The sequence below is a fragment of the Macaca nemestrina genome, chromosome 10 (genome assembly GCF_043159975.1).
Source record: "Macaca nemestrina isolate mMacNem1 chromosome 10, mMacNem.hap1, whole genome shotgun sequence".
In the NCBI taxonomy this organism is placed as follows: domain Eukaryota; kingdom Metazoa; phylum Chordata; class Mammalia; order Primates; family Cercopithecidae; genus Macaca; species Macaca nemestrina.
Window position 1 is genome coordinate 56,967,696 of NC_092134.1, and position 15,567 is coordinate 56,983,262.

The 15,567-nt window shown below is 37.1% G+C and overlaps 1 protein-coding gene across 13 annotated transcripts in view; it reads left to right on the forward strand.

The window, feature by feature from the left end:
* Nucleotides 1-15,567, forward strand: part of LOC105473327 (oxysterol binding protein like 8) — a 214,553-nt gene that overhangs the window by 153,120 nt on the left and 45,866 nt on the right. For all 13 annotated transcript variants that reach the window (XM_011727092.2, XM_011727093.2, XM_011727095.3 and 10 more), the window contains 3 exons: nt 1,278-1,348; nt 11,385-11,462; nt 14,210-14,311. In XM_011727092.2, coding sequence (XP_011725394.2) covers nt 1,278-1,348; nt 11,385-11,462; nt 14,210-14,311 — 251 coding nt within the window. The remainder of the gene's footprint in view (nt 1-1,277; nt 1,349-11,384; nt 11,463-14,209; nt 14,312-15,567) is intronic.

Here is a 15,567-nt window from a genome sequence, read left to right on the forward strand (position 1 = left end):
AGGTTTCTGCTGTGCTTTGTTCGGTTATGCCCTGCCACCAGAGGTGGAGTCTACAGAGGCAGGCAGGCAGGCAGGCTTCCTTGAGCTGCAGTGGGCTCCACCCAGTTTGAGCTTCCTGGCCGCTTTGTTTACCTACTCAAGCCTCAGCAGTGGCGAGCATCCCTCCCCCAGCCTCGCTGCTGCCTTGCAGTTCGATCTCAGACTGCTGTGCTAGCAATGAGCGAGGCTCTTTGGGCGTGGGACCCTCCGAGCCAGGCGCGAGATATAATCTCCTGGTGTGCTTTTTGCTAAGACAGTTGGAAAAGTGCAATACTAGGGTGGGAGTGACCCAATTTTTCAGGTGCTGTCTGTCACAGCTTCCCATGGCTAGGAAAGGGAATTCCCTTACTCCTTGTGCTTCCTGGGTGAGGTGATGCCTCACCCAGCTTCGGCTCACACTCGGTGGGCTGCACCCACTGTCCTGCACCCACTGTGCGACAAGCCCCAGTGAGATGAACCCGGTACCTCAGTTGGAAATGCAGAAATCACCCGTCTTCTGTGTCGCTCACGCTGGGAGCTGTAGACTGGAGCTGTTCCTATTCAGCCATCTTGGAAGCGCCTAGTTGTACCTTTATAATAGTAATTTGTTCATTGGTGTCGGCTTAGTGCTATATATTAAAGTGTTATGTGATTACAGGAGTATATGCATGTTTGTCCCAATGCACTCTTGTATTTTAGATTCATCCTTTTACAATAACAATAGAAAGTGATGATAATAAAAGTGAACATTAATGTATGCTGTGTGCAAAAACTCTGTGCTAAGTGCTTTGTATGTATCCTCATCTAATTCTCACCATACGCACATTAGAAGATTTTTAAAAAGTCAATCCAGATTTATTTTCCCTAATCTTTTATCACCTCATCTGAAATTGTTTTCCATTTTCACCAGAGGTATGAAAAGTATGTTGGGTTGGTTCCATTAGTTAGAATTCATTGCTGGAAACCAGCTCACTGGAATAAAAGCTCTATGAGGGCTGAATTTTTGCAAAGTTCTGCAGGAGCAAACAAAACAGTTATTTCACAATGTTGGTGGGTTCAGGGAAATACTTCATTGTTTCTAAGCCTTAATTCTAAAGGATTTTACTAGATATGACCCTTTAGAGATCTTTAATAGTTTAAAGCCGTATGTACAGGCTTCCTGAACTGATTTATATCAAATATAGTCTATACTTGAAAATGAATGACTTATTATACATGTTCAAAAATAGTAATACTGATATACTGACTTTTTTTTTAAGGTTTTGAAAGAGGAAAGGAAGATATTTCTCAAAATAAAGATGAATCTTCACTTTCTATGTCAAAGAGCAAGGTAAGCATATATAAGCAAATACATGATTATGAGATTTCCCTAATATTTGAGATGAGGGAACTAACCCTGAAATCCTATGAAACTTTTATGTGATGTTTTTATGTTGATACATCTAAACCATGTAGTGTGTATTAAAAGAGTGAAGTTCCATTGGGGCTAATGTAAGTATTGTTGGTTACTTAGAAATGCAGCTGATTGGTAACCAGTTTTCCTGTCAGAGTAATACTGTTTCTGGTATCTCTGCTATAGCAGCACTTCTCAAACTTGAGTCTGAGGATTGCATTCAGATATATCCTCAGGGTTTATGGCTTTAAAAAAAAATTCTTAAGTGTTTTGAGTTCATTCAGATGACGATCAAAATAAATATATTTTACCAGTTAAAAGCCAGATCTTTGCAGTAGTAATTGTCTATGATTGACAGACATTTTCTTAGAATAAGACATAGTTTATGAATCAGTATTTCTCAAACTGGGAGACTTAGACACATTCTTAGGCCTGTTGAGCATTTTTTCTTTAAGAGTGCATATTCAGATTTCAGAAACACTATGTGATGCAGTAACCTGTGGGTTTGTAGTTTCCCTGTGGGTTTGTAGTTCACTAGATTTTCTATAACTTGTGAGGGGATTCGACTTTCGACTTTTTTTCTGGTAAGATTTAGTAGCAGGAGGAGCTTTTATGTTTATGGGATCAAACTTCCATGACTGTAAGACAACTGTTTCTAAAGACTAAGTTCTCTGTTATTCTCAGCAGTTGGGCTTGCTCTTACAACTTACATCTTTTGGATACTTTTAAAGGATAACAGTTATCCATTGGTCTTAGGAACCAAAAACATTAGTGCAACTCCAAATAAAAGTAGTAACCGTGTACACCTCCATTACCATAATAACCCTAACCTCTTTAATCCTCCCGATCATCATTACCTTTATCAACCCTAACAAAAAACACTTGTACCCAAATTATGTAAAAACAATTATTATATCTGCTTTTATTACTAGCCTCCTTCCCACAACTCTATATATTTTCCTAGACCGAGAAATAATTATTTCAAACTGATATTGAACAACAGCCTAAACATTAGAACTAACACTAAGCTTCAAACTAGACTATTTTTCCATAATATTTATTCCAATTGCACTATTCATCACTTGATCTATTATAGAATTCTCATTATGATATATAAGCTCAGACCCAAACATTAAGCAATTTAAGTATCTACTTATTTTTCTCACCACTGTATTAATTCTAATTACTAACAACAACCTCTTCCAACTTTTTATTGGATGGGAGGGTGTAGGAATTATATCCTTCCTACTAATTAGTTGATGGCACGCTCGAACAGACGCCAACACAGCGGCCATCCAAGCAATCCTATACAACCGCATGGGCGATATTGGCTTTATCCTAACCCTAACATGGTTTCTCCTACATTATAACTCATGGGACTTTCAACAAATATTCATCCTAGACTCCAATTTAAACTTTCTCCCACTGATAGGCCTTCTCTTAGCAGCAACAGGAAAATCAGCTCAACTTGGTCTCCATTCTTGACTCCCCTCCGCTATAGAAGGCCCAACCCCAGTTTCAGCTTTACTCCACTCCAGCACCATAGTCATAGCTATCCGCTTCCACCCCCTAATGGAAAACAACACGTTAATTCAAAGCTTTACACTATGCCTAGGGGCCATTACTACTCTATTCACAGCAATTTGTGCCCTAACACAAAACGATATCAAAAAAATCGTAGCCTTCTCCACCTCAAGTCAATTAGGTCTAATAATAGTCACTATTGGCATCAACCAACCATACTTAACATTCCTACACATCTGCACCCATGCCTTCTTCAAAGCCATACTATTTATTTGCTCTGGGTCTATTATCCACAATCTAAACAATGAGCAAGACATTCGAAAAATTGGAGGATTATTTAAAATGATACCCCTTACCTCAACTTCCCTAACCGTCGGTAACCTGGCACTCACAGGCCTGCCTTTTCTCACAGGCTTCTACTCCAAAGACCTCATCATCGAAACCGCAAACACATCATATACCAACACCTGAGCCCTATCTTTCACTCTCATTGCCACTTCCCTAACAAGCGCCTACAGTACTTGAACTATTCTCACCCTAACAGGACAACCTCGCTTCCCAACCTTAATCAACATTAACGAAAACACCCCCACCCTATTAAACGCAATCAAACAGCTCTCAATCGGCAGCCTACTCGCAGGATTTCTCATTACCAATAGCATCTCTCCCACCTCACCTCCCCAACTAACAATATCATCTCACCTAAAACTCTCAGCCCTGTACATAACCGCTCTAGGCTTCCTAGTAGCCTTGGATCTTACTCTTATAACCAATAAACTTAAAATGGATATCCCATCATACATATTTAAATTCTCTAACATACTACGATATTTTCCCATTACAATTCATCGCACAGCTCCCTACCAAAACCTGCTTATAAGTCAAAACCCAGCTTCCCTTTTACTAGACTCAATCTGACTAGAAAAATCTATACCTAAAACAATCTCACACTCCCACATTATCACCTACATCCTCACAACCACTCAAAAAGGTATAATCAAATTTTAATTTCTCTCTTTCCTTATCCCTCTCACCCTAACCTTATTTCTAATAACGTAACCTATTACCTCGAGCAATCTCAATCACAATATACACACCAACAAACAATGTTCAACCAGTAACTACCACCAACCAACGCCCATAGTCATACAAAGCACCCACACCAATAGAATCCTCCCGAATTAACCCCGGCCCTTCTCCCTCAAAAATCACTCAACTCCCTATATTGTTAAAATTAACCACCACCACTAACCCATCAAAATCTAAAACTCATAAAATCAATCCTACCTCCATCGCTAACCCTACTAAAAGACTCCCCAGTATCTCAAACCCTGAACCCCATGCCTCAGGATACTCTTCAATAGCCATTGCCGTAGCGTAACCAAAAGCAACCATTATACCTCCCAAGTAATTTAAAAATACCATTAAACCCATATAAGCTCCCCCATATCCTGTTCTTGAGAGTGGTTGAGAAGATTGCACAATACATTTTTATGTAGGATTTTACACAAATATTATTCCCACTTTTCATGTATACATTACACAAAAGTTCATCTATCATATTAGTGTAAAGCACTTAGGCTAGAAGTTTAAAAGTACTTTGTATTTATATAACATATATGAGAAATGCCTGGATCACCAACGGGGGAAAAGATTTATTTCCCCATTGCAAGGTTCATGGCTGAGATCCCATAACAAAAGAAAGATGAACAAGAGAAAAGCATACATATGTGTTTAATGTAAGTTCTGTGTGACACAGGAGCTTTCAGAAATGAAGACCCAAAAGAACAGGGAAATCTGTGTATTTTTATGCTTTGGTTTGATGAAGAGCAGACAGTCACAGAAGTATGATTGGACAAAGGTTGGGGGGTATTATATGATGCTAATACACTGAGGGGAATTTAGCAAGGCCTGTTTGTTCAGCTTCTTCTTGGTATCTCTGTGTCTTTGGGTTCTTTCTTCTAAGGATAGGTAGAGCACCTGCTTCAGGGGAAGGTCAGAGAAGTATATTCTTTGGCCTGCTTTAGAGCAGAAAGGCAGAAGGTCAGAGAGTGACCTTTCTGCTTTTCAAGTTTTCTCAGTTTCCTTTAGCTTAAAAGAGTCAGTATGCCCCTGTATTTTGTATTTATACTGACTTAAAAGAGTCAGTATGCCCCTGTGAGTTTTGAGCTCTGTCAATCATTTTACATGATCTCTATTATTAAAGAAAGTAGGAAATAATTTATCTTAGGTCTGCCACAGCTAGAAATATAATGAGATTTATAGAGTTTTTTTTTAAAAGACCTATTTTCAAGCAATTAATACCAGAATTGGTGAATACATGGTATAATGGTATTCCTACTGCAAAGCCTAAACACCTAAACACATAGATCTACATACCACAGCTACCTATTTGCCATCTATATGTACCCTTTAATGGGGGAGGCCTGAAAAGGAACTTTGCATACTTTAAATGAAGCTGTGTGCCTTAATTGGGGGTACAAAAAAAAAAAAAAACCTCAAGCTTTACAACTATGCTTTGGGTACAATAGCATCTAATCATATGTGGATCTTTAAATTAATTAAAATTAAATAAAATTAGAAATTTAGCTCCTCAGTTACACTAGTCACACCTCAAATGCTCAGTAACCACATATGGCTAGTGGCTGCCACACTGGACAGCTCAGATATAAGACATCTGGCATTTAGAAAGTTCTACTGGGCAGCGCTGCTTTAAAATGAAAAGAGTCAATTTGAATCTTGACTCTCCTATTACCTATAAATTTTTAGCTGTTAGTTTCAATGTTATTAATAGCTACTTTTTTTTTTCGAGACAGAGTCTCTCTCTGTCACCCAGACTGGAGTACAGTGACACGATCTTGGCTCACTGCAAGCTCCACCTCCCAGGTTCATGCCATTCTCCTTCCTCAGCCTCCCGAGTAGCTGGGACTATAGGAGCCCACCACCAGAGCTGGCTAATTTTTTTGTATTTTTAGTAGAGACGGGGTTTCATCGTGTTAGCCAGGACGGTCTCGATCTCCTGACCTCGTGATCCGCCCATCTCGGCCTCCCAGAGTGCTGGGATTACAGGCCTGAGCCACTGAGCCCGGCCATTAATAGCCAATATTTTTTTTTTTTTTTAAAGAGTTGAAGGCCTCACTATATTGCCTAAGCTGGATTCGAACTCCTAGGCTCAATCAGTCCTCCCACCTCAACCTCCCAAGTAACTGGGACTGCAGGCACATGCCACCATGCCCAACTTAATAACTACTTTTTGTTGAGAGTTTATTTGGGCCATTTTAACATTCATAACAATACTAGAAGACAGGTATTGTTGGCTCCATTTTATGAATGAACAAACTGAGGCTCAGACAAATTAATTCCCCAAGACTCAAAATATTAAGTCTTAAAACTAGAGTTCACAGTGGCTTCAGTATTCTTTTTTGTTCAGGGGAGGTAAGATCTACCTCCCAGATTGTGGTAGCAGAAAGTACCTGACAAAGTAGCTGGTTAACAATAGATAGTTAAGAAGATATTTTCGTATGAATAAAGCATTAGAGTGAATGAATGGGATTCTTAACATAACTATTTGGTATATAAGTAAAATTATACTCATCATATTATTTTCCAAGAGCTGAAACTTACTGATTTTCTCATAATTTAGATTTAATCTTAGTTTATTCTGTTAGCTTAAGATGTCTGTAGTTGCTCCTTTGTCTTCAAATATTTTAACATGCGGCCAGGCACAGTGTTTCATGCCTGTAATCTGAGCACTTAGGGAGGCTGAGATGGGAAGATTGCTTGAGCTCAGGGGTTTAAGAACAGCCTGGACATGATAATACCCTATCTCTACAAAAAATACAAAAATTAGCCAGGTGTAGTGACACATGCCACATGCCTGTTGTCCCAGCTACCTGGGGGGCTAAGGCAGGAGATGCTTGAGCCCAGGAGGTTGACACTGCAAGTGAGCTGTGTTTGCGCCACTGCACTCTGGCCTGAGAGACGAAGTGAGACCTTATCTCAAATGTATAAATTTGTATATATGTATGAGCATGCAACCAACTCTCTTGTTTTTCAGAACAGTATAAACTTTTACATTTATCATTAAACCTCATACTTGTGGAATTCTGAAGATTTTTATTCTTACCTGAGTAATTTTAGAAAACAAGATTTGTTATTCCTTTCATGATTGAGTTGTGTAACTGAGAACATCAAACAATTTTAACTTTTCCCTACTTGATGCAAAAAATATGAATACTCTCATTTTGGTCACAGGATTTTAGGTTAAATGTCATTTCTTAAAATTCTTAATTGAGCCTGATTAACACAATGAAATACACCTGCCTCATCTCCAGACATTATTTAAAAATAAAGGAGCTGGGCACAGTGGCTTTTGCCTGTAATCCCAGCACTTTGGGAGGCTGAGGTGGGAGGATTGCGTGAGCCCAGGAGTTTGAGACCAGCCTGGGCAACCTAGCAAGACCTTGACTCGCTACTCGGGAAACTAAGGTGGGAGGATCACTTGAGCCCAGGAGTTGGAGGCTTCAGTGAGCTGTGATCATACCACTGCCCTCCAGGCTGAGTGACAGAGTGAGACCTGTCTCAAGAAATAAAATAAGGCAATTCTTCTTTCTCATGCACCTTTTCCTAGGCTTTTTCATTGTATGAATAAGTGAATTGGAAAAGTTGGTTAATCAGATTATCCCAAACAAACTAGCATTTTAAAATGAATTTTTAATTACCCATCTCAACAAAAGGAATTACAACATAACTAATGTGTCTAGTGGGATAAAAGGAATTCTGTTAAAAGGATAAGGGGTTTTTGAGCTCACATCTCTTGATTCTTCAACCATTTAACTACTTGCCTTGTAGGTTTGCTGAATCTGTTACTTGCTTTAAAATATACATTTACCTGGACGGTTAACAAACGTTTCTAAACCAAAATGTCTGATGTGATCACAGTAACTTATCATTATCCTTGTTGTTCCTTATATCTGTAGCATTATATAATTTTCAAAGCAAATTGCAAAGTATTTTCATAAATAAATATCCCATTATTTAAATCTCTAAAGGTCAGATTTTTGATAGCACTTGCAATCTGAGATATAGTCATAAACCTGAAACAATATATTACCAAGTACTAATTTAAACACTTTAAGTATCATTTAACCCTCAAAGCAACCCTATAAATTAGTAGTAGTATCTTCATTTTACAGATGAAGAAACTAAGACTGACAGATGAAATTAACTTCTCAAAGTCACAGAGCCTATAAGGGGACAGCAGTTAAAGGGGAAAAGAGAGAAGAAAAAGAGAAGGAAAGAAAAAATATAACATGCTAAGCATTCTAATGCCATTTAACAAAGAGGCAAGCAGTAATATACATTAAACTTGCCTATCTTGATGGTCATCCTTAAGAGAGTGGTCAATAAAGTTTATGAAGGAAGGGAAACTTAGTTTAGTAAAATGTCCCCAACAAAAAAATCATTTACATTTTTGGCATTTGAAAGGTGTTTTGATTTAAAAAACTGAGGTAGTAATGTAGAAAAGACTGGAACGTGGTCATTCCTTTTTGTATTTCAGAACTGGACTGCACGTTATGTCAGAGATTCCTTGAGGTATGTGAGTTAAAGATTCCTTGAGGTCGGTTTACCAAGCTCATGTGACGCCCTTCTGGCCTGCTGGTCCCTATGTACAGTAATCTTTTAGGAATAACCAAGCTAGAGCTTAATTGTTAGGGAAACAAATTTGATTTTTTTTTAAGACAAGGTCTCACTTTATCATCCGGACTGGAGTGTGTAGTGGTGCAGTCACTGCTCACTGCAGCCTGAAACTCCTAGGCTCGGGTGATTCTCCTGCCTCAACCTCCCGAATACCTGGGACTACAGGGACATGCCACTATGCCTAGCTAATTTTTGTGTTTTTCATAGAGACGGTGTCTCACCATGTTGCCCAGGCTGGTCTTGAACTCCTGGGCTCAAGCAATCCTCCCGCCTTAGCCTCCCAAAGTGTAGGGATTGCCAGCATGAGTCACCACGCCCGGCCACAGATTTCTTCTTGTTCGTAAAGATAGATCTTAACTTTAAGATACCATATGAACAGTTTTAAAAGATGAGAAATTAATATAGTGAGATAAGTAAGAACATGAAGCTGGGAATTAGATGAGGGTACAAATCCCAGCTCATCCACTTTGTAGCTTTGCGACTTTGGAAAGATACGTAATCTGTTAGTTTTAGTATCTTCATTAGTAAAAGAGGGATACAACTCTATCTCTTAAGTCTGCTTTGAGTATGTAAATGTTTAACATATACAGTTGATCCTTGAGCAACATGGAGGTTAGGGGCACTGACCCTCCACTCCCCTGTGCATATAAAAATCTGCGTATAACTTTTGACTCCCTAAAAACTTAACTACTGTAATTGTGTACTGTTGACCAGAAGCCTTACTGATAACATAGTCAATTAACACTTATTTTGTATATGTATTGTATTCTGTATTCTTACAATAAAGTAAGCTAGAGGAAAGAATATGTTATTTAAAAAAAATCATAAGGAAGAGAAAATGTATTTACTATTTATTAAGTGGAAGTGGATCATCAGAAAGGTCTGTCTTTGTTATCTTCACATTGAGTAGGCTAAGGAGGAAGAGGAAGAGTTAGTCTTGCTGTTTCAGGTGGCAGAGGCAGAAGAGGTGGAGGAGGTGGTAGGGGAAGCAAGAAAGGCAGGTACACTCAGTGTAACTTTTGTAGAAAAAAAATCTGCCTATAAGTGGACCTACGCAGTTCCAACTGTGTTGTTCAAGAGTTAACTGTACTTGGTAAATAGTAAACAACCATGAATATTCATTAACTTTTAAGGTAATACTATTAACATTTTTTGTTTAATAGTTTTTAAAAAGTACACTACTGTAAACATTATCCTATTAAGTTGTGGGAAGTAGAATCTCCTAATAATTTTAAGCCATCATATTCCTCTGACAATAGCCATGCCATTTTGTGTTCCCAGGGCCAAGGAGAAGACAGAAACCTGTTTGGCTTGAGGAATGTTATGAAATTGTTTTGGTATCACAATATATGCCATCATCATTGGAGTAATTAATGTGATGTTTCAACTCCAGTTCTTAAAGGAGTAACTTTCCCAAAAGTTTAACTAGGTTGATTTCTACATTGAAAATTGTTTGCATTTCCCTTCTGGTTCAGCCAGTTAATACCATCACCTTAATAGCCCATATTTCATGCCAAGTAGCAGAAGTGTTTTTAGGAGAGATGAGAGAAATGAGCTGCAAGTACCTATTTTATTTTCATTTTATTAATTCATTAGATATTTACTGAGTTCTTTCTTTTCTTTGGGTGATACACACTGGGTATCGTTGACAAATAAATGTGTTATCTGTTCTTATTAATCTAAAAATTGAGGGACTTGTATACAAAGGTGTGTATCCTTGATGATATCTAGTAATATTATGCACATCTGGCCGCTCAACATTTGAAAGCCACCATTTGGATCAGATTCTGCATACTTTCTTGGCACTACTTAGGAGTACTGCTAAGAACTTTAAGTGCCTTCTGCTATGTCTAACAATAGTTAAAAATAAAACTTCTGGAAGTTGAAGGAGTATGTTTAATTTTGTTTTTCCAAAACAAATAGAGCTTTTAAGTTTTGTGCTTTTCTACTCTGGTGAACCTATGTGGTCTCTTTAAACAAGCATTGCATTAGGAAACCTGGGTTCTGATCTCTGCAGTGTTAGTGATTGTTAGTTTGGAAAATCAACCTTCCTGAGCCTCCCTTTCATGATTTGTAAAATGGAGATAAAACAATCTGTTGTGCCTATTTTTCAAGATTCTTGTGAAGATTAAATAAAAATGTGAAGTATAAACTGAAAGTCTGGAAAGAAATTTAAGACATGAATAATTTAGTGAGGAAATCCCACTCACTTGATAGGTAGAAAGTAGTAGATCCTAGAAATATTGGTGTTTACACACTGTACAGATTAGATAGAGTGACTTAATACTGGTTTCTAAAAGTGTTTGTATTTCTTCCTATTGAAGGAGGAGTAGAAGCAGGGCAATATGTGCATCAGCTTGTTAGAATTTGTGTCTTTTTTTTTTTTTTAGAATATTTCAACTGTTAAAAGATACAATTACTTTGGCTACTTTTGTCCTAGGAATAAATAATTATATATGTTCTTAGGAATACTCTTAAAAAAATGTAAAATCTACAAATGATCTTACTTAACTTCACATTGTAGGTTTGTATACTGATTAGTTTTAACTTTTTTATATTTATGGATTTAATGTGGATTCATTTTTAAAGACATACTATATAGGGAAAAATTCTATTTGAAAATTGACATTTGCTTAAATCATAGCAATAAATGAGAAAGATGTCACATAGTTTTAACATTAATTTTTATGCTATGTGTAGAAAATCTGAAGGATTTAATTATTTCTCTTCTGTTTCTGTATGATTTCAGTCTGAATCTAAACTTTATAATGGCTCAGAGAAGGACAGTTCAACTTCAAGCAAACTTACAAAAAAAGAATCTCTTAAGGTTAGTTTCCAGTTATTTCTGAAAGGTAATTTACATTGTGCTTTGCATGTGTGTTTGGAAGTAGGCTAATAAGATAAATATATATGTGTGTTCCTAAAGAAAGAAAAAACATCCAGTGGTACAGACAGGCAGGCACACATAGAAAATGTTAATATTTGTATGGTACACTGTGGTCAACTGATAAGGCTGATTGTTGAGTGTCCCAGAGCAGACTGCTTCAGGCCTCAAATGGCAGCTGCAGAGGCTGAGGACTTGATATCTTTACACAGATGTATCCGAACTAGGTATATCATCCCTGTGTTGTGGAACTCCTGATGGGAACTCTGGCACCCATTGAATTTAGAGATTACTAACTCCGGGGTCATGGCCTGACCTTGACCTGCATAATGTTTTAAAATTTTGACCCAACAGTTAATTAAAAGTTCAGCTATCCAATTTCTCTGAGAAATATGTAGCATTGGGCTTACCTTCCTGAGTGGCCATAGAATCTGGAGCTTAAGAAACACTTGCTTTCCAACTGGCTCTGGTTCCTGCCTAGTCTATTTTACCATTTGTGTTCCATGCCTGGTCCTATATATATTTGTATTTGCATCCCATATTAAATCAGATAGATTAATAAAGACCAAAATCTAAAGTTTTGAGGGTATAGAATTATTAAAATTGTATTATGTCTAGTCTGTTTATCATTAAATGCAACTTTTCTGGCATAAGATTTTGTTAGTTTTTAAAAATGTAGTCACTAATAGGTTATCATCACTCTTCCCCTATCCAAATTATAACAACAAAGCAACAATAAGACCTCATTAGTCCACTGCTGATTCCCCAAATGATTAGAATTAACTTACTTATGAAGGTGAAACTTTGATATTTTGGATAAACTAATTTTATAGTTATGGTTTCTTAATTATGTATAACTTACATATTAGTATTGGGAAAGAGAACAAAACTTCAATTGCAAACAGTTGTGGCATTCTTTGTTATCTGAAAAAATTGGTAACAGAGAAGGTTTCTATCAGTAAGAGAATATATTAATAAATATTTTAGAAGCAGTATAGGCCAGTGGTTAAAAGAATAGCTTTGGGAGCTAGTCTGCCTCTGTTTGAATGCTGACTCTACAATTTACTAAATGTGTGATTCTGAGCAGGTTACTCTCTCTGCCTCAGTTTTCTTATCTATAAAACAAGGATAATAATACTTCTACTTCACAAGGTTGTTGTGAGGGTTAAATGAGGTAATGACAATACAAGTAAAGTGCTTAGAACTGTGGCTGGTTCACAGAATGCCCTCAGTGTTAGAGCGCTTATTATTTTAATTTGCAGTAGGAATCCTATGTAACACTTAAAAGAATGAGAATGATACAGATGTGAATACTCTTCAAAAAATGTTTACTTGGGGAACTTTTTGCATGCTAAACACAAAATGTAAATGTTTTATAGGTTGTTACTTAGAAAAGGTCTGAAAAGATAGTGTTTTCCAGAAGATTAACAGTCATCAATTTAGAGGATTGGAATAGGATGGGGTATAATAAAAATGGCTTCTAGCTTTATGTTTGAAATTTTTATTGTGAGATTGTGTTAATGCATTGTGTAATTAAAAAGAGGTAAACTTGGCCAGGTGTGGTGGCTCACGCCTGTAATCCCAGCACTTTGAGAGGTGGGCGGATCACTTGAGGCCAGGAGTTCAAGACTATTCTGACCAACATGGTGAAACCCCATCTCTACAAAAAATACAAAACTTAGCCGGGCATGGTGGCATATGCCTATAATCCCAGCTGCTTGGGAGGCCGAGGCACAAGAATTGCCTTAACCCAGGAGATGGAGGTTCAGTGAGCTGAGATTCTGCCACTGCACCCCAGCCTGGGTTACAGAGTGAGACTGTCTCAAAAAAAAAAAAAAAAAAAAAGAAGTAAAATTATTTAAAAGATATGTAGAACTGCACTAGTGATCAGAAAAACTAGATTCTAACCTTGGTTGTCTAAGACTAACTCCTCCTGCTAAGAAAAAAAAAATATATATATATAGTATTTTTATTGTCAGATTCTGGAATTCTAAAGCGGTTTAGAATTTTATACTATTCTCTCACCATTATAGTATGAAATTCTAAACCTCTTTAGAATACTAGACTATTAGGATAAAAGACAGTGTGGTGATTCCACAAAGACCTAAAGACAGAACTATGCGACCTAGCAATCCCATTACTGGGTATATACCCAAAGGAATGTAATCGTTCTATTATAAAGACACATGCATGTGTATATTCATTGCAGCACTATTCACAATAGCAAAGACATGGAATCATCCTAAATGCCCATCAATGAGAGACTGGATAAAGAAAATGTGGTACACCGTGAAATATTATGTAGCCATAATAAAGAATGAGATCATGTCTTTTACAGAGACATGGATGGAGCTGGAGGGCATTATCCTTAGCAAACTAACTCAGAAACAGAAAAACCAATACTGCATGTTCTGACTTAGAAGTGGAAACAAAATCATGAGAACACATGGACACACAGAGGGAAACAGCCCACACTGGAGCCTTTCAGAGGGTGAGGGTGGGAGGAAGGAGAGGATCAGGAAAAGTAAGTAATGGGTACTAGGCTTAATACCTGAGTGATAAAATATGTAAAACAAACCCCCATGACACAGGTTTACCTATATAACAAACCTGCATTTGTACCCCTGAACTTAAAATAAATTGCTCATTTCTGTTGAGTTTTTAGCTTTTCTATTATTTCTGTAAAATAGGTACAAAAGAAAAATTACCGAGAAGAAAAGAAAAGAGCCACAAAGGAGCTGCTCAGTACAATCACAGATCCTTCTGTTATTGTTATGGCTGATTGGTTGAAGGTCAGTGTGTTTTGAATCATGAATTCAGATTGCTGGATGTTCACTTACTGGAATGGAAAAGCCCAGAGTATACCTAAAGCCTGCAAGACAAAAACAACTCCTAAGATGATTGTTTTTCACTGGCAAAGAAACTATTATTGTATTCCCGGAGGTTCTGTGTTCCCATCTTAATGAAGAGAAGGAATCTTAATGTCTTTCTTAACAGTAGCATCAATTACATACAGTATAGCAGTTCTTTTAAAAAAGCTTTTAGATTTGTGTGATATGTTGTCTAATACAATGTGCTGTAAAAAATAAGTTGCTTGCTATTCCAATTATTGTTAAGTATTACCGTACACCTAGTATATTATTGAAAAGATGAGACAAATTTAATATAAAAGCTATTTTAAAATAGTTGGATACATAATATATTTTTTAAAAATGAAAATTGTTAATTATCAGACAAGCACACATTGCTGTTTCCGGACCCTATTCTTTTGGCCTCTGGTTATTTTTATTTCCTTTTCTTTCATCCTGGTCACTCTATCCTCTTTCTCATTCTTATCTGAAAGACAGCTGTAGGAATCCTAAGTTTAAGAATGATCTTGTAGGACTCTGACTCACAGGAAATTTTAGTACTTGGCGTGTACCTGAGAATCACTCCAACCCTGAAAACTTTCCACTTTTGCCAAGACTTACTAAGGCCTCTGACCTCGTAAGCCTTATGAGATCTGTCACAGGACTCCCCTCACTAAAATGAGAGTCTAGTGATAGTTTCCCTGACAATTCAGGTAACTAATTCTAGGGTTTTCAATCTTGTGCTAATAACACCTTCCAACTTGTTTTGACTCTACTTAGAAGTGCGTTAGCTCAAGATCTCACTTAGGTTTTTCAGAGTTAAAGCTGCCCTCTATTAAGTCCCCAGCACATTCTCTGGCTGACTTTCTCTACCTTACCTTCCTTCTGATAATTTGTCCTCCGTGTTCTGTTGCATCTCCATGATGCAAAATGTTATTTTAGAGTACCTGTCTTCCTTTCGCCTCTCTTGTCTTACCATTCTTTTACTTAAACACATATCTTAGATTTTCTCTTTTCTTCATGCCTGGTTCCAAACTCCTTCTTTCTAAATGTTTCTTGTTGAGAGTTACGGTGGTATGCCTATTTGGGGGATTATGGAATCCTGTATTATTTCATACTTCATGTAGGTGCATTGAAATAACAGATGTTTTACAGTAAATAGAAGTATAATTCTTATTTTTGATCTAAATATTAATATC